General features: G+C 41.2%; 1 protein-coding gene and 1 long non-coding RNA gene across 20 annotated transcripts; one reads left to right on the top strand and one right to left on the bottom strand.

Moving 5' to 3' along the window:
• The first annotated feature begins 3,247 nt into the window (after positions 1–3,247).
• Positions 3,248–16,762, top strand: kras (v-Ki-ras2 Kirsten rat sarcoma viral oncogene homolog). 17 transcript variants are annotated; one of them, XR_008066548.1, is made up of 7 exons: positions 3,509–3,779; positions 7,731–7,848; positions 8,460–8,638; positions 9,919–10,078; positions 11,803–11,927; positions 12,805–16,379; positions 16,552–16,762. XR_008066548.1 is itself a non-coding variant. In XM_035789726.2 (6 exons), exons 2-5 carry the CDS (start codon positions 7,738–7,740, stop codon positions 11,920–11,922), a joined length of 570 nt encoding a protein of 189 aa, XP_035645619.1. In that variant the 5' UTR covers positions 3,248–3,491; positions 7,731–7,737; the 3' UTR covers positions 11,923–11,927; positions 12,805–16,762. The 17 variants fall into 17 exon arrangements, 3 of the variants coding, with proteins under 3 accessions (XP_035645619.1, XP_035645618.1, XP_035645620.1); XR_008066547.1 differs by having other exon boundaries at positions 16,526–16,762; XR_004828052.2 differs by having other exon boundaries at positions 16,500–16,762.
• LOC127908276 (uncharacterized) lies at positions 5,273–6,737 on the bottom strand. Of its 3 annotated transcripts, none has more exons than XR_008066552.1 (5): positions 6,511–6,737; positions 6,260–6,353; positions 5,798–6,066; positions 5,616–5,675; positions 5,273–5,399 (listed from the first exon to the last, which is right to left on the bottom strand). It is a non-coding gene; the product is annotated as an uncharacterized LOC127908276 (long non-coding RNA). The 3 variants fall into 3 exon arrangements; XR_008066551.1 differs by lacking the exon at positions 5,616–5,675 and adding an exon at positions 5,523–5,582; XR_008066549.1 differs by lacking the exon at positions 5,616–5,675 and having other exon boundaries at positions 5,785–6,066.
• Positions 16,763–17,647: the final 885 nt, after the last annotated feature.

Here is a 17,647-nt window from a genome sequence, read left to right as displayed (position 1 = left end):
GTTGTTGACTCCCTTGTGAAGAGGAAGAAAATTAGCACCATGATCATGGTAAAGTAGAGGATGGTAGGGTGATGATCTGCAGCTTGGAGAAGTAGTGCAAGTTGTAAACAAACAGGTTGACTGCATGAATAGCCTGATCAGGAAGGAATGCCACCACCAGTGAGTCCTATACAAAACATAAGACACTCTTTAGGTTCGGCTCAATACATTTTTTTACACTGTAGTGACATCTAAGTGCTTGGATCGATGAGCAGAGATAAATTAAGTCATATGAGAAAGAAACATTTGCATCATTTAGAATGTTTTCATGAAACTAAAATTGATTTACTGTTTACACAAAGACTTCACTTTTGGTAGCTAAACATAATGGCACAGATAATCTGGCAAACTGGAAACGTTAGGAATCCGTTTTATAAATATTACATAATGCATTTACATACAAAGAGAGAGAGAGGGCACAGTATACCATTATTGTGATGCCAGATCCATGTATGCATGGCTCCACCCACCTCTGCACATGAGAGGAAGTAGCACAACAGGATGACGGCCTTGGAGCAGGTGATGAGGAAAATGATGAACACCAGGAACAGGAACCCAAACATGTAGTACATCTGGTGAGATAAAATCTTGAGAAAATACTCAACAATAAATCAAATTTGCTTTTGACATGGGTTCAAATAAAGTATTAGTTATTTACTTATTTGTTCATGTGTAATTAACATATACAATCTAATAATCAATGAATTACTTGTTTCTTTATGAATCATTATACAAGCATCACTAGGCTAATTCAGGCTCATGGTTGAGTTGCAGACTTGACCCTTGTTCTTACCAGATACTGTTGATGAAGAAGAGCTGGATGAAGATGCAGCCGAAGGGCTGGATTCCCCCATGATGATTCCGGGCATGGCCTTGATGAAGACGGAATGTTCATAGATCTGACGAGTGATCCTGTTGGTTCGCAATGGCTGCTCAATCGCCTGTATCACAGGGAATAGTATACTGAAGAATCTCAAATATAAAATATATTTTCATTTGTTTAACACATTTTTGGTTACTACATGATTCCATATGAGTTAGTTCATAGTTTTGATGTCTTCACTATTATTATACAATTTAGACAATAGTAGAAATAAAGAAAAACCCTGGAATGAGTAGGTGTGTCAACTTTTGACTGGTACTGTACAACACCCTTGGTGGCATGTCTGGTGGGTTACGTGTGTGTGTCACTGCTATGTCTAAGTTGACTATGCAAACCATTTGGAATTTCCAACACTGTTCCAAAGTTTGGGGTCACTTAGAAATGTCCTTGTTTTTGAAATAAGATATTTAATGGAATATCTACATAGGCATACAGAGGCCCATTATCAGCAACCATCACTCCTGTGTTCCAATGGCACGGTGTGTTAGCTAATCCAAGTTTATAATTTTAAAAGGCTTATTGATCATTCGAAAGCCCTTCTGCCATTATGTTAGCACAGCTGAAAACTGTTGTCCTGATTAAAGAAGCAATAAAACTGGCCTTCTTTAGACTAGTTGAGTATCTGGAGCATCAGCATGTGTGTGTTTGATTACAGGCTCAAAATGGCCACAAACAAATAACTTTCTTCTGAAACTCATCAGTCTATTGTTGTTCAGAGAAATTAAGGCTATGTGAGAAATTCCCAAGAATGTGAAGATCTCGTACAACTCTGTACTACTCTCTTCACAGAACAGCGCAAACTGGTTCTAACCAGAGTAGGAGGCCCCGGTGCACAAATGAGCAAGAGGACAAGTACATTAGAGTGTCGAGTTTGAGAAACAGACGCCTCCCAAGTCCTCAACTGGCAGCTTCATTAAATAGAACCCGCAAAACACCAGTCTCAATGTCAACAGTGAAGAGGCGACTCTGTCCAGTGTCTGTGTTCTTTCGCCCATCTTAATATTTTATTTTTATTGGCCAGTCTGAGATATGGCCTTTTCTTTGCAACTCTGCCTAGAAGGCCAGCATCCCGGAGTCGCCTCTTCAATGTTGATGTTGAGACTGGTGTTTTACGGGTACTATTTAATGAAGCTGTGCACAGATTCAACATCGGCTAATGTAGTTTTAATTCACATAAGAATATTCACCATTCGCAAGTTTAGTAAATTAGTTGCATTTGTTTTCAAATTTAGTTCCATGCTTGCAAATGTTCTTTAATTTATTTGCATATGAACTTGCATGTTTGCAAGTGTTCTTGCATTTATTCTCAAAAGAAGTTAAATGTTTGCAAATATTTTTCTTTGCAACTACAAAACTGATTATATAGGTGCAACTCATATGTTACATGTGCAAATCATACTTTACATGCTTGTACACTTAAGGCACTATTTTACCTTCATAAATAAATAGTGTTTGAATTCTCACAGAAAAGGGGGTATGGTTCTGTCCCATGGAGATAGTTAGATGATGCAACATTGTACCTGTCCCATTATGGCTTCAGCTAGAGCATGGGCAGCTCCATTGCTATAGATTTTGAAGTAGTCAAATTTCTTCTACTACTTCTATGAGTTGGAGTGTATTGTTTGAACATGTATAAAGCAAAGGTTGGTGATTTACTGCCACCTGTAGTTATGGAATGTTTGCTCACGAGGATAATTCATTGGCTGATCCCGCTTGATGACCTGGATGAAATGACATGATCGTTCCTTAGCCCACAGGAAGTTCCACCCAGTTGACTACTTCAAAATGGTGAAAGTTCTCAATGGACTAAAATTGTATTTTGGGCACTAGAGTCCACTATCTACTGTATCTATATGTTCTGTCCATAGCTATTCTGCGCATTTCTGACAACTAAAAAAAAACAAGAAAACGGCATAGGTACTGCGCACTTTAGTTTTATGAACATGCGTATTTTAAATGTTACGCATATGCGTAATTGTTTCAGTTGGTTCACGCCTCTCTGTTTGTCGTCCCCGAGCCAAGCTGTATGTTTTTACCCTTTATCTCTATGCACATATTCTGCGCAGAAGGTATACCAGTGACATCCGAGAAAGACTGACACGGGATCACCAATCATTTCCTTGACTGGGAATGACGTCCCTCCAGTACATTCCAGTTATATTTAGAGCCTATATATAGTGGAGGCGCCCCCTATCCGTTATTGTTCCAGCTTCACTGGGAAGCCGACCATTTATTCCCAGAGATAGGTCTTGAAATATTGATGTTTGGTAGAATAATTAAATTAACACTGCCATAATGATCGATTTATAGATATAAATGGTTTAAATATGCCTATTTGTGTAATTCCAAATGATTTGAACGCATATGTATACGCCCTATTTCAGTCCTCTCTTGGAAAAACACATCGACTCCAGAACGTTTCAAAACACAATCTGCCAACACGCACCCACCAGAACAATACATTGAGCTAAAGTAGAAGTGCATTGAGTGGAGAACAGGGGGGAGAGCGTCTTTATATTGCGACACTAGTATATCACACCGAAACCAGTTGAAATCCCCTGCTTTCTAAGTAAGTGAGCTGTATGTACTAGGCTACTCTGCACCCGGTATCCGCCCATATTCGCGCTAAGGCCAAACTCAGCTGAATCGACAGTAGCAGGCCAAGCGCTGGATCAAATGTAAAATTCAATTGATTAATTTCCTTTCTTTCGTCTGCTTTTTCAAATAAGTTTAATCTACATAAATGGGGCAGTTTCATTGTGAAGTAGGAAATGTAGAGATCGTGTGAAAAGGGAGGATTATCTGCTTGACTTGTTATTTGGTCGCAACTTCGGACGCGGAACTCCATACGCTAAAGGTAAAACAATTTACAAGATCGCTACATTTGTATCAATTTACACAATGGATACATGGGTGACATTGTATCCCTTCGCCGGTAACTTCATTTTATGTTGGGTCTGTATTGATTTCATAATTTGCTGGACATTTGCAGCTAAAGTATAGTTGTTTATGCAAACTACGCCCAATTGTTAACCTAATGTCTGAAGTGCAGACCTATGCGGTATTTATGGCGGCTTCAAACTCAACTCGCCCATAGCGTTCAATCCATTGTGCCATCAGATAACGTTCGTGTTAAATAAATTCGCACACGGCTAATCTAGTTAACTAATACTTGCGGGGGATCTGCATAATCTAGGCTACTCTATCCATGTGGACCTACTCCAGTTATTGTAGGCTACAGTCAGTCAACCTGAGGGGGTATCGATAAGGGTGTTTTGTTCTCATTTCACGTATAGAGTATTTTACTAATGACTAGTAGTAGGCCTACACTTTACAATGGAAGCTACTGCTGTCATTAGGCATTGGTTGACTGCCAATGAAAATGGTTGAAAGGATCACTTTGTCTATCATCAGATTGTGAATAAGTCAACTGCATAAAATGGACACTGTTTGATTTTGTCTACTCTTTCACAATACTTTCCCACAATATTGCCATGTATTTTACTGTAACTTGTAATTGATCTGAAACCAGAACTCGGGGAGAGTGCTTGATTGGACATTAGAACCTTGTTGATGACTGGTAATGCAGCTGACTGTACAGGTGTCAGGACTAGCCAATCATGAACACGCTTTCGATTTCCTGCAGGATATGAGGATATGAAAGGGTTGTCAATATTGTAATAACAGAGCAAACGTTGTGGCCAAGTTACTGTACAATAATTTTGTCAGTGGTAGAATCTGAAAGTCATGATTCATCTGTATTTACCTTATTCACACTGTAGGCAATAGTTTCTGGTGATGACGGTGATTATTAGGCCTATAATGTCATATTCAATAGAAATAGTAGGAATAAGTGCTATACTTAAGCAATAAGGCCAGGGGGGGTGTGGTATATGGCCAATATACCACGGCTAAGGGAACTTCTTGTGCGTAATGCAGAGTGCCTGGATGCAGCCCTTAGCTGTGTTATATTGGCCATATACCACAAACCCCTGAGGTGCCTTATTAGTATTATAAACTGTTGACCAATGTAGTTACAGCAGTAAAAATAAACGTTTTGTCATACCCATGGAATACTGTTTGATATACCACAGATTTCAGCCAATCCGCATTCAGGGCTCGAACCATCCAGTTTATAATGCTCCTTTTGTTTAATGCATTTTCAGAGAGAGTACATAAATAGGTGTAGAACTCCAGGCTGATCATTTCAAGGGGCGTATGAAAAGTGTGATGAAACACTAACTTTGTTAGTAAATTTATACCTCAGTTGGGTGAAGACATGGGTGAGGTCTTCTTTTTGTTTGTATTGACAATACACGATTCTCAGAAAACTGACCTCAGTATTATACCTAGCAGGGTATGTTTTTGAACAGGGAAACTGACCTCAGTATTATACCTAGCAGGGTATGTTTTTGAACAGGGAAACTGACCTCAGTATTATACCTAGCAGGGTATGTTTTTGAACAGGGAAACTGACCTCGGTATTATACCTAGCAGGGTATGTTTTTGATACCTAGCAGGGTATGTTTTTGAACAGGGAAACTGACCTCAGTATTATACCTAGCAGGGTATGTTTTTGAACAGGAACAGGGAAACTGACCTCAGTATTATACCTAGCAGGGTATGTTTTTGAACAGGGAAACTGACCTCAGTATTATACCTAGCAGGGTATGTTTTTGAACAGGAAACTGACCTCAGTATTATACCTAGCAGGGTATGTTTTTGAACAGGGAAACTGACCTCAGTATTATACCTAGCAGGGTATGTTTTTGAATAGGAAACAGGCAGGGTAAACTGACCTCAGTATTATACCTAGCAGGGTATGTTTTTGAACAGGAAACTGGGAAAACTGGGAAACTGACCTCAGTATTATACCTAGCAGGGTATGTTTTTGAACAGGGAAACTGACCTCAGTATTATACCTAGCAGGGTATGTTTTTGAACAGGGAAACTGACCTCAGTATTATACCTAGCAGGGTATGTTTTTGAACAGGGAAACTGACCTCAGTATTATACCTAGCAGGGTATGTTTTTGAACAGGGAAACTGACCTCAGTATTATACCTAGCAGGGTATGTTTTTGAACAGGGAAACTGACCTCAGTATTATACCTAGCAGGGTATGTTTTTGAACAGGGAAACTGACCTCGGTATTATACCTAGCAGGGTATGTTTTTGAACAGGAAACTACCTAGCCTAGGGTATGTTTTTGAACAGGAAACTGATTATACCTCAGTATTATACCTAGCAGGGTATGTTTTTGAACAGGGAAACTGACCTCAGTATTATACCCTCAGTATTATACCTAGCAGGGTATGTTTTTGAACAGGGAAACTGACCTCAGTATTATACCTAGCAGGGTATGTTTTTGAACAGGGAAACTGACCTCAGTATTATACCTAGCAGGGTATGTTTTTGAACAGGGAAACTGACCTCAGTTTATACCTACAGGGTAAACAGGGAAACTGACCTCAGTATTATACCTAGCAGGGTATGTTTTTGAACAGGGAAACTGACCTCAGTATTATACCTCAGGGTATGTTTTTGAATTGATACCTAGCAGGGTATGTTTTTGAACAGGGAAACTGACCTCAGTATTATACCTAGCAGGGTATGTTTTTGAACAGGGAAACTGACCTCAGTATTATACCTAGCAGGGTATGTTTTTGAACAGGGAAACTGACCTCAGTATTATACCTAGCAGGGTATGTTTTTGAACAGGGAAACTGACCTCAGTATTATACCTAGCAGGGTATGTTTTTGAACAGGGAAACTGACCTCAGTATTATACCTAGCAGGGTATGTTTTTGAACAGGGAAACTGTAGGGATAGTTGTTGTTCACATACCGTCTGCAGAGCAGTGTGTGCTTCCTAGTTGTTTGTCCATTTTGGGACCATTATGTAACATCATAGATCTGTGTCTACTGCCTGAGGCCAGATCCCATTGTGTAGCTGTTACATACAACTATCTTTTGAACGTGTGTTGTTACAGTTCGAGAAACATTTCAGTTGGAGGATCATTTAGTAGCAACATTTGTGGGTATGACATTTGGGTGAATTGTAAACGGCAATCTTCTGTTCAAACAATGTTAAATAATGATGATAATCCCATTTAAGAATGTTATAAGATAGTAGAGTATAATATCAAATGTTATTGGTCACACACACATGGTTAGCAGATGTTAATGCGAGTGTAGCGAAATGCTTGTGCTTCTAGTTCCGACTATGCAGTAATATCTAGCAAGTAATTTAACAAATTCACAACAACTACCTTATACACATGTAAAGGGCCGAATAAGAATAGGTACATATAAATATATCGGTGAGCGATGGCATGCGGCATAATATAATAATATATACACTCATCCCGTTTTCTGTAAAATTGCAGGATGAAATTGGATAGAATGTAAACATTCTTGTATCCACAGAGACCTGTTATTGTATACATTCTGCTCTTGTATACATTCAGCTCCCTACAGCTCTGGAGAACATAGGAGGGCCATTGTGCAAATGAAATGCAATCTGGAGACATTCGGGACAAAATACAATTTTGCATTTGCACGTAAGTTTAGTTTAAGGGAATTAATACAACTTGACCAGATGGCTATGGAGAAGGGGGGAGAAATCCTTCATATCCTCAGCTTCATTCTCACTTGTGTGTGTAGGGTTGGAATATTTCAGAAACTTTCCAGAAATGTCCAGGTTTTGGAGATCCCAGTTGAAGGATTGTTGTGTCGATAGTTAGTGTGTAGCCCATAAAAGGTTTTCTATATTCACTAACCTTATTTCTGTGTGCTTTCTCTCCCACAGGTGAAGGATGACAGAATACAAGCTGGTGGTGGTGGGAGCAGGAGGTGTGGGCAAGAGCGCGCTCACCATCCAGCTCATTCAGAACCACTTTGTGGATGAATATGACCCCACCATCGAGGTAAAAAGTAGTTTCAGTACACCCTTGTGTCTTACTTCAACAAGGCATGCCTGGGAATCGGGAGACAAAAATCGTTTGGAAATAAAGTTGTGTAAAAAATTAGTTCTAGCAGGTTTTTCTGGTTGAAGATGAAAGATGCCAAACAGGTTTTGATCATTTCTGATCATTTTCTGTTATTTGAATGGAGGAATATTATAATATCATAAACATGGTGTCTTTCAGTCAGTTTAATTTTGTTGGTTGATGATAGATTGCTATGTAATTAAATGCTTTAGTAGTTTCACATGTCAGATATTATTACTCAATTATACTTTCTGAAAACTATCAATTTTATGACTGCTTGAAGATTGAGTGCATTTTTACCTTGGTGCACATACAGTCGCTCTTAGTCATCCCATCCATTCTCTCTGATTCTAATATTATTGAATTTCCTCAGTGACTTTATTAGATGAGCATTCTATGACCATATAGTTAGGTCTAGACGTTCTGATTCCTAGTAGACTGGACACCTATGAATATGTGATCATTCATAAGTGTCCAGTCTACCTGATTACCGCTAAGGTGCCCCTCCTGACCCAATCCATCCCTCTCTTTCTCTCTCCCTCCTTCAGGACTCGTACAGGAAGCAGGTGGTGATTGATGGGGAGACGTGTCTGCTGGACATCCTGGACACTGCAGGTCAGGAGGAGTACAGCGCTATGAGGGACCAGTACATGAGGACAGGGGAGGGCTTCCTCTGTGTCTTTGCCATCAACAACACCAAGTCCTTTGAGGACATCCACCACTACAGGTGAGCCAGACTCTTCCCTTGTAGAGGACATCCACAACTATTAGTGAGCCAGACTCTTCCCTTGTAGAGGACATCCACCACTATTGGTGAGCCAGACTCTTCCCTTGTAGAGGACATCCACCACTATAGGTTGAGCCAGACTCTTCCCTTGTAGAGGACATCCACCACTATTGGTGAGCCAGACTCTTCCCTTGTAGAAGACATCCACCACTATTGGTGAGCCAGACTCTTCCCTTGTAGAGGACATCCACCACTATAGGTTGAGCCAGACTCTTCCCTTGTAGAGGACATCCACCACTATTGGTGAGCCAGACTCTTCCCTTGTAGAGGACATCCACCACTATTGGTGAGCCAGACTCTTCCCTTGTAGAGGACATCCACCACTATTGGTGAGCCAGACTCTTCCCTTGTAGAGGACATCCACCACTATAGGTTGAGCCAGACTCTTCCCTTGTAGAGGACATCCACCACTATTGGTGAGCCAGACTCTTCCCTTGTAGAGGACATCCACCACTATAGGTTGAGCCAGACTCTTCCCTTGTAGAGGACATCCACCACTATAGGTTGAGCCAGACTCTTCCCTTGTAGAGGACATCCACCACTATAGGTTGAGCCAGACTCTTCCCTTGTAGAGGACATCCACCACTATAGGTTAAGCCAGACTCTTCCCTTGTAGAGGACATCCACCACTATAGGTTGAGCCAGACTCTTCCCTTGTAGAGGACATCCACCACTATAGGTTGAGCCAGACTCTTCCCTTGTAGAGGACGTCCACCAATATAGGTTGCGCCAGACTCTTCCCTTGTAGAGGACATCCACCACTATTGGTGAGCCAGACTCTTCCCTTGTAGAGGACATCCACCACTATAGGTTGAGCCAGACTCTTCCCTTGTAGAGGACATCCACCACTATTGGTGAGCCAGACTCTTCCCTTGTAGAGGACGTCCACCAATATAGGTTGCGCTAACTTCTGCTGCTATACAGGACATCCGAAGTACTGCTGCCAAGTGCACTAATGGCGGAAAGCCAGACTATAGTTGTAACATCTGTGATGCAGTTTCCAAGCAGACACGGTTCTGCAAACTGTATCCCCTTAACTATGTGTCAATTCCAACAGCACTTTATACTTGTAAATACAACCCACTCTTTAAAAAACTTTACCCAGATTGTGTGTGAAATCAATAACCCCAAAAAACGAGTAAATTCCCTACTTACTTTGGACAACCAAAGCATTACACTGTTATTTAACCCTTGCCTTCCCTGTTGTCTTTGTTCTCCAGAGAGCAGATCAAGCGGGTGAAAGACTCAGAAGACGTGCCAATGGTGCTGGTGGGGAACAAGTGTGACCTGCCGTCCCGGACGGTGGACACCAAACAGGCTCAGGACTTAGCGCGCAGCTACGGCATCCCCTTCATTGAGACCTCGGCCAAAACGAGACAGGTGAGAGACCGAGACAACAGGCCGTAGTGGACATAACCATGGCACAAATAGCAACCATGGCCATGGTTTTTAACATGACGGCCATTGATTGGCTAGCCTGAAAATCCACACTGAATTCAGGGAAGTGAAATGTAGTGTTTTTCAGTCTGGATTCCAAGGCTACTTTAGCTCTGCTACATATCCAGTTGAAGACGGATTTAGGACAGATTTACTAAGTGTTACCTGGTATAGCTTTGCACCTTTTAATAAGTCAAACCCTTGTAATAGTGAAGGGTTGCTTGTAGCTTTGAGTGTATTTCCTGGTGTGAAAACAGAAACCATTTAACAATGTTCTCCACAGATCAATTTTCATTATTGTGGCAAGATTACTTCTTACCAGCTGTGTCAGGTGTCCTTGCAATGGCTTTTTACAATCATGGCCACTTCAATCTCACAAAATCCTGTGATCCTCTTATGACTCCGAAGGTACTTTTTGATTTCTGTTGGTGTCAGTGTCTATGTGCTCGGTTTCTAAATGGTGCTTGGAAATATATCAGGTTTCCACTGCGAAGTCCCCTTGCTTATATAATTATTGATATATGAGTAATTGTTATATCTGTGCATGCCCCTCTGTCATGGTAATGTGGGAAGTCTTCAAAACGGATCTGGCAATCAACAAATCTGTACATTTCTCACTGAATCGTCACCAAAGAGGGGAATTTATCAGTAATGGTTTTGTGGCGGGGTAATAATCATGCTTGATGGACAGTGGGATGGGTGTGATCCTGTGCTGCATCGTGCGCTATTCTGACGGTTTTGTGGTTGGTGGTGTGAGTGTCGTGATGCTTTGCGTGGCTGGCTGGCACTGTGATATATTTGGCAGTCGGTGAGGTGAACCTTCTGCTCTCTTTGCATCGGTCCAATCGCAACTCTTTCTGGGGACACGGGGGACACTGATTGGTCTCTTCCAGCTCTCTTCTCCATTTTCATTGGTTGATTCGACCAGCTATCTGGTGTTGCCCTTGTACTGAATAATACACACACCACTTTCACACCTTTTACAATGACACTTAGTATAATGTTTGTACCTGTCATGCCCCTGTGAATTTAAATTACTACAATGTTTTGAAGTCTAAAATGATTACCTTAGATTTATACATCAGCTCCATACATATCTATATGTACACTTGTCTTAGTCTTGCATCCCAAATGTTTAAAAGAAATAGAAGCTCCGTGCGACTTTTTCAACGTGCTGCTTATGGCAAGGACAACCGAGTATCCAATAAAAACTGTTCAGTGAGAGTCCACATAGTTATCCCTATATTCCCTAACACGAGGGAGTCCACATAGTTATCCCTATATTCCCTAACACTGAGGGAGTCCACATAGTTATCCCTATATTCCCTAACACGAGGGAGTCCACATAGTTATCCCTATATTCCCTAACACGAGGGAGTCCACATAGTTATCCCTATATTCCCTAACACGAGGGAGTCCACATAGTTATCCCTATATTCCCTAACGCCGAGGGAGTCCACATAGTTATCCCTATATTCCCTAACACTGTGGGAGTCCACATAGTTATCCCTATATTCCCTAACGCTGTGGGAGTCCACATAGTTATCCCTATATTCCCTAACACTGTGGGAGTCCACATAGTTATCCCTATATTCCCTAACACTGAGGTAGTCCACATAGTTATCCATATATTCTTTAACTGAGGAGAGCTGTGTTTCGCACTGCAGAGAGTGGAGGATGCCTTTTACAGTCTGGTACGGGAGATCAGGCTGTACCGGCTGAAAAAGCTCAGCAAGGAAGAAAAGACCCCGCGCTGCGTCAAGCTTAAAAAGTGTGTTGTGATGTGAAAGGGGTAAGTGTGTTGCGGCCGTGCTCCCTCCCGTCCATCAGGTGTGTGTGTGGGAGGGTGTTGTCCGCGTCGTCCCGAGCAGGGAAAGTAGTGCTGCTTGCTCCTTGGTGGGCGGGATCCATTCCTGTCTAAGCTAACCTCCTGCGATCTGCTGGGCCGTGGGATCTCCTTGAAACCAGGCATCCATGTTGGTTTCTACTCCTGTGGTATCTCTGTCTCTATGTGTTTATACTATCATGGAGTGCTGATCATTCTGTAGTCTGCTCAAATGAGATCTGATCTGTGTGATTAATGGAGATTGTGATAATCTGGGCTGAAATTAAGTGTTGAAATGATGACCCAAGGAAGTGTGATTACTAAGAGGACAACACAGAGGTGTTCCACTGAAACTCAAGTCCTGGGCCAACTGTGAGTCATCCCTGTTGTTATGGCACAGATACTCCCTTTGTGTCTCTCTCTCTCTCTATCTTGTTCTTTCTCTCAATCTCTCTGTCGCAATCTGAAATGACCACCCATTGCATCAGGAAGGAAACCAATGTCGTGCTCAGCGAATGACAAAGACCTGGATATTTTTTGTCTCATTGTGGCACCATTGATTGTGTCTGTGCTCTCTGCTGGGCCAGCTGATGCTGCGAATCCACCTTCCAACGAATCCATACACAATTAACACATTTGTAACATACTATTAGTGCACACCAAAATGCTATCCTATTCCCTATAGTCAAAAGTAGTGCACTATATTGTGAAATAGGGGAGCCATGTCAAACGCCCCCATTACATTTGTATCTGACCCAGCTTTCCTGTTAGTCACAGATGAGAACATCCATGTTTTTGAGAAGTTTTCAAAATGAACCGTAACTTATCTTTTTCTTTTCCCCAGGGTGTCGATGATGCCTTTTACACATTAGTGCGGGAAATCCGAAAACACAAAGAGAAGATGAGCAAGGAGGGCAAGAAGAAGAAAAAGAAGTCCAAGACAAAGTGTTTACTCATGTGAATAATGACCCCCCCCCCCCTTTTTCAAGATAGAAAAAATGTGTTCAAACTGTTTAATACATTTTTGTACATTACACTAAATTATTAGCCTCTTTTATCTAAGTAACCACAACACCGAATATCGAAATGAACCCCTTTTTGTCTGCCCTCATTTCTTTTGCTAATTTGAAACTAAGCTTTACTTAGTGTTTAGTGCCAGTTGCCCAGAAGTGTTGGTCCAATAGGTTGATTATCAATTAGGAGTGGTACACTGTAGGGACATTTTGGACAATAGAAAAGCAAGCCTAAAAAGCTTATTTTCCCTCTGCTAGTACAGCATTAGCAGAAGAGGTTGTTGGAGTACATGCTTCTAACAGTATGGGGGAGAGTTGAATTCCATCCGTAGTGCCTAAAAGCCTGTTTTTAGCATGGGCAACGCCATTGAGGACTTTCACAATTTTTAAGTAGTCAACTGGGGACTTACTACGGGTTATGGAAGGATCACATGATTCCATCTGGGTCATCAGGAGAGATCAGCCAATTAATTATACTTGCGAGCAAACATTTCATAACTGCAGGTGGCAGTAAATTGTCTTTATACCTGTTCAAAAAGCACACTCCAAGTGGCACTATGCACCCTTTCAGTTTGTCAACTCGCAGTAGTAGAAGAAGAAAATTGACTCCTTCAAAATGGAAATGGCCTCAATGACTCTGCCCATGCTCACAGACGCCATAATGGGAAAGATGCATTGCTGCGATTTCTATCGAAGTTTATGATTCCATTCGATACCATAGGACCCTCAAACTCAACTCTGGACCTCAAAGACAGTTCCACTGCATTTTTCTCATTGGTTCCCTCTAGTCAGGGACTGATTTAGACCTGTGCCACCAGGTGTGTGTGCAATTATCAGGTAGAACAGAAAATCAGCAGGCTCCAGACCTTGTAGGTGTTGAGTACCCCTGCCATAGGACAAGGAGTAACAACGGGGAGTCACGATCAACACTTGATTAGGGGAAATTCCAAATGTCCTGGCCACTGTGTGTAATAATGCCCATCCTCCTACATTAGACTCCTAGATATGATTCAATAATATCATGCAGTTCTTTTAGCATGCATATGAACTTTACTACTGTATCTAGTTTAAAAAAATGGTTGCCCATTTAATTCACTTGTAATCTGTTAATGCTTTTTAAAAATAATTGGTGAGCAGTGATTTCCTGCCTACAGGAGAGACTTTCCTTTTTGCATGCAATGTGTTCTTACGGGGAATGGCACTGTGATGCTCATACTGTATGATACTGATACAGCCTCTAGGGCCAGGAACAAGGAGCTCTGTTCCAGTTGGGGGACACAGGTTTTTATAGTGTTTCGGGACTTGAGTCAATCCATATTCACCAAACCTGATCTGATCTTTTGGGTAGAAACCAGTTGTTGAGTGGTGGGAAACCTTCTCAACAACTGAATTGCTCCAGGTGGCAGGTTTGAAGCATAATATATTTTTATATAAAGAGAGGCATCATAACAGCAAGATTCTGCCAGTGATTTTGAAAAGGACATGCAGCTAATGTTGTGTTGCTCAGTGGCACTGCATGTTGCTTAAAACCCATCACAAGCCAGTGTCTCCTGTAGTTATTTCATCATTAGATAGGATATTCCCTGCTCATTACGAACGTCCTAGAAGATGAGTTAATTGTTCCTGAAGAGACCTTGTTTAAGCTATGAACTTCCCTCTTATCCTCAGGATTGGTGTATTTTGCGTCATGTTTTGTGTTTTTGAAGGTAGTTCACTGGAGTAACACATTTGACCTCTCAGCTAATTGAGCCAGCAAATCAAGATCTGGGCTTCCTTGTTACAGTTTAGCATCTGAAGTGTTGAGTGCAAAAAAAATAGCATGCCTAAATTGAACCTAAACTTTAAACTAAGTCATCCAATGTCGACTACGTAGATGTGTTCTTCGGGTGAACTATCTTCTTAAAGAATAGTGACTCATTGTCTTCAGATGCAGGACATAAAACACCCCAACAGATCCTAACAGAATATGCCTTGCACATTTCCCCAATCCTTTGTTTTGTATATATCGCTGCCATAAATTTACTCTCCTTTTTTGGATTGGCTAGATTAGGCAAAACAAATCTTAAAGGCCTTGTTTTGTCCTACCACTTATTATTATTCTTTTTTATTTCTACAAAAGATGCATCCCAATAGTAATGGTGTCATGATAAGTGTGTTCAAAAACTGTATTGTTTATATGCATTTTTCTAAATCACCTTCGGGTGTTTTTGGGAGTTTGGGTGGGAAGGTGTTGAGGGTTTTTCTGTGCTGGCTTTCAAGTGAAATGACTCGGCCAGTCCAATCATTTTTATGTCACGTTTATCTTTCACAGGTTGTTGCATTCAAGTGATGTAGTAACTGGAACTGATGTCTGCAAATGAGGCAATAATTGCCATTTTAAATGAGTTTTTAGAGAAAAAAAGTCAATTGATAACACGGAATATTTGTTTTTCAGGGTCAATGCATATTTCACCACCTTATTACTAGTTTTTGACCTTGGGGCTTCTTACACATGGCCTTTTGTGTTGCCATCGTGCTTCAGTCAGACAGCATAGGCTTCTCTGTCAGATCTGTTCAAGAGCTACAAACTCTGTGCTGTTTGAGAGGAACAAGATTCTAAATTGAAACATAATATACAATATGTTTAGGCTGTTTACACAACCACCCTAAGAACTCAAATCTGATTTTCTTTCTTTCTATATCCAATCTTTTCTTCTGACTGTCCACACAGTTTTACATGTGACCCATATCAGATTTGCACATTCACACTGATGTAGCACACAGATGCAATGCTCGTTTCCTGCCTTTGTTCCTTTCAATTTCGGGTGCTTCTTATGTGCATAAAAACGCTTCGGAAGAAAATAATCTGATCCGAGGTCGCACATAGAGGATCGGGTTTGTATCAGGGTTATGATCTACATATGGAGGTGGTATAAATCAAAAGTCCAAAGATCAGATTCCATGTGTTTTTTTGCTGTTTACACAGGGAAAATATCAGGGGGTATCAGATATGCAATTAATTGGCAATAGATCTGAATTGGTGCAGCCTTAGTTCTTAGGATTTATCTTTTTTGACCCACTTTGATTAAATCCTTTTTGTTACTAAAGTTAGATATTAACTGTTAATGCATTTTTGATTATGGGAACCCATTTGTTAACAATACTGCATCAAGAAAAGTAACTATAGCGAAATGTGTTGAAATGTTCCGCCTCCCTTTTTTTATGTGCCAATGGCTGATTTCTGAGAAAAAAAGTCTAATTTATACCTGGATCGTATTTTAACAACCTATTGTCATACTGAAAGGTGCATATTTTGTAAATTGTGCTTCATTTTGTTGTTGTCTCTAAATGAATGTTGCTTTAATGGAGTTTTCACTACTCCTCTCTGTTTGTGTATGATGGGACTCGGGAGAGTGACTGGGTCCAGGTCTAGGGGAGAGTGTCTAGGTCTAGGGGAGAGTGTCTAGGTCTAGGGGAGAGTGTCTAGGTCTAGGGGAGAGTGTCTAGGTCTAGGGGAGAGTGTCTAGGTCTAGGGGAGAGTGTCTAGGTCTAGGGGAGAGTGACTGGGTCCAGGTCTAGGGGAGAGTGACTGGGTCCAGGTCTAGGGGAGAGTGACTGGGTCTATGGGAGAGTGACTGGGTCTAGGGGAGAGTGACTGGGTCCAGGTCTAGGGGAGTGAATGAATGACCACTGTTGAACACATCAGTAGAGATCTCTCTTTGGGAAGTGTGTGGTGATCTGATCACAGATCCATTTTTTCCATGAATCTCACCACTCCTATTTAATGTGTAATAAAGAAATGAGGAATTGGCTCTGTCTCCTCATCTTTGCTCATATTTGTGCCCCAGGAATTCTAGGGTTATTTTGGTGCTGTCTGCCAGTTCGTAGTGGGCCTATCTGAAGTCATACTTACGCTCATATATTCCCTGGTGGAGGCTTCCATACGTGCTGTTCTATTGTTATTTATGAACACGAGGGAGCTGTAGGTGGAGATGTGTGATCATGCCTCATGTTTGGACAGAAGCACAGCACCCTCAGACAACTAGTTTATTACTATTTATTATGGATCACCATTAGCTGTTGCCAAGGCAGCAGATACTCTTCCTGGGGTCCAGAGAAATTAAAGCAGGTATACAATTTAAAAAACATTATAGTACATTCACAACAGATTTCCAAACACTTTAAGTGTGTGCCCTCAGGCCCCTACTCTACTACCACATGTCTACAACACAAAATCCATTGGTACGTGTGTATAGTTTATCATGCTGGCTGAGAGATTAGGTAGATTGACATATTACCAAAAATGTATAACATGAAGATGCATGTGTGGATGACGGTGGATTAACAGTATCATTGATGAATCGTTGTTTAGGGTTGTAGTCTTGAAGTTCAACCAGACTGTGCGTCATGACATGAGTTTGGCCAGCATTGGTCACTGTTTTCTCACACTGTTGTGTCTGACTGAGGCTAACAGCCAGAGCATCTAGTGTAACCAGGGAATGGAGCCCCTAGACTGAGACAGCCATCTGCATATTGCACATGCTATAATCAGGGTTGGATAGGTTACTTTCTAAATGTAATCCGTTACAGTTACCTGTCCAAAATTGTAATCAGTAATGTAACTTTTGGATTACTTGCCATATGCTGCATTTGCTATAGGCCTATTGTTAAGGTTTTTGTTGGTGACACTTTGAT

Source organism: Oncorhynchus keta, chromosome 17 (genome assembly GCF_023373465.1).
Source record: "Oncorhynchus keta strain PuntledgeMale-10-30-2019 chromosome 17, Oket_V2, whole genome shotgun sequence".
Lineage (NCBI taxonomy): Eukaryota > Metazoa > Chordata > Actinopteri > Salmoniformes > Salmonidae > Oncorhynchus > Oncorhynchus keta.
The sequence above is the reverse complement of the archived record's forward strand: the minus strand, read 5'-3'. Positions and strand labels throughout refer to the sequence as shown.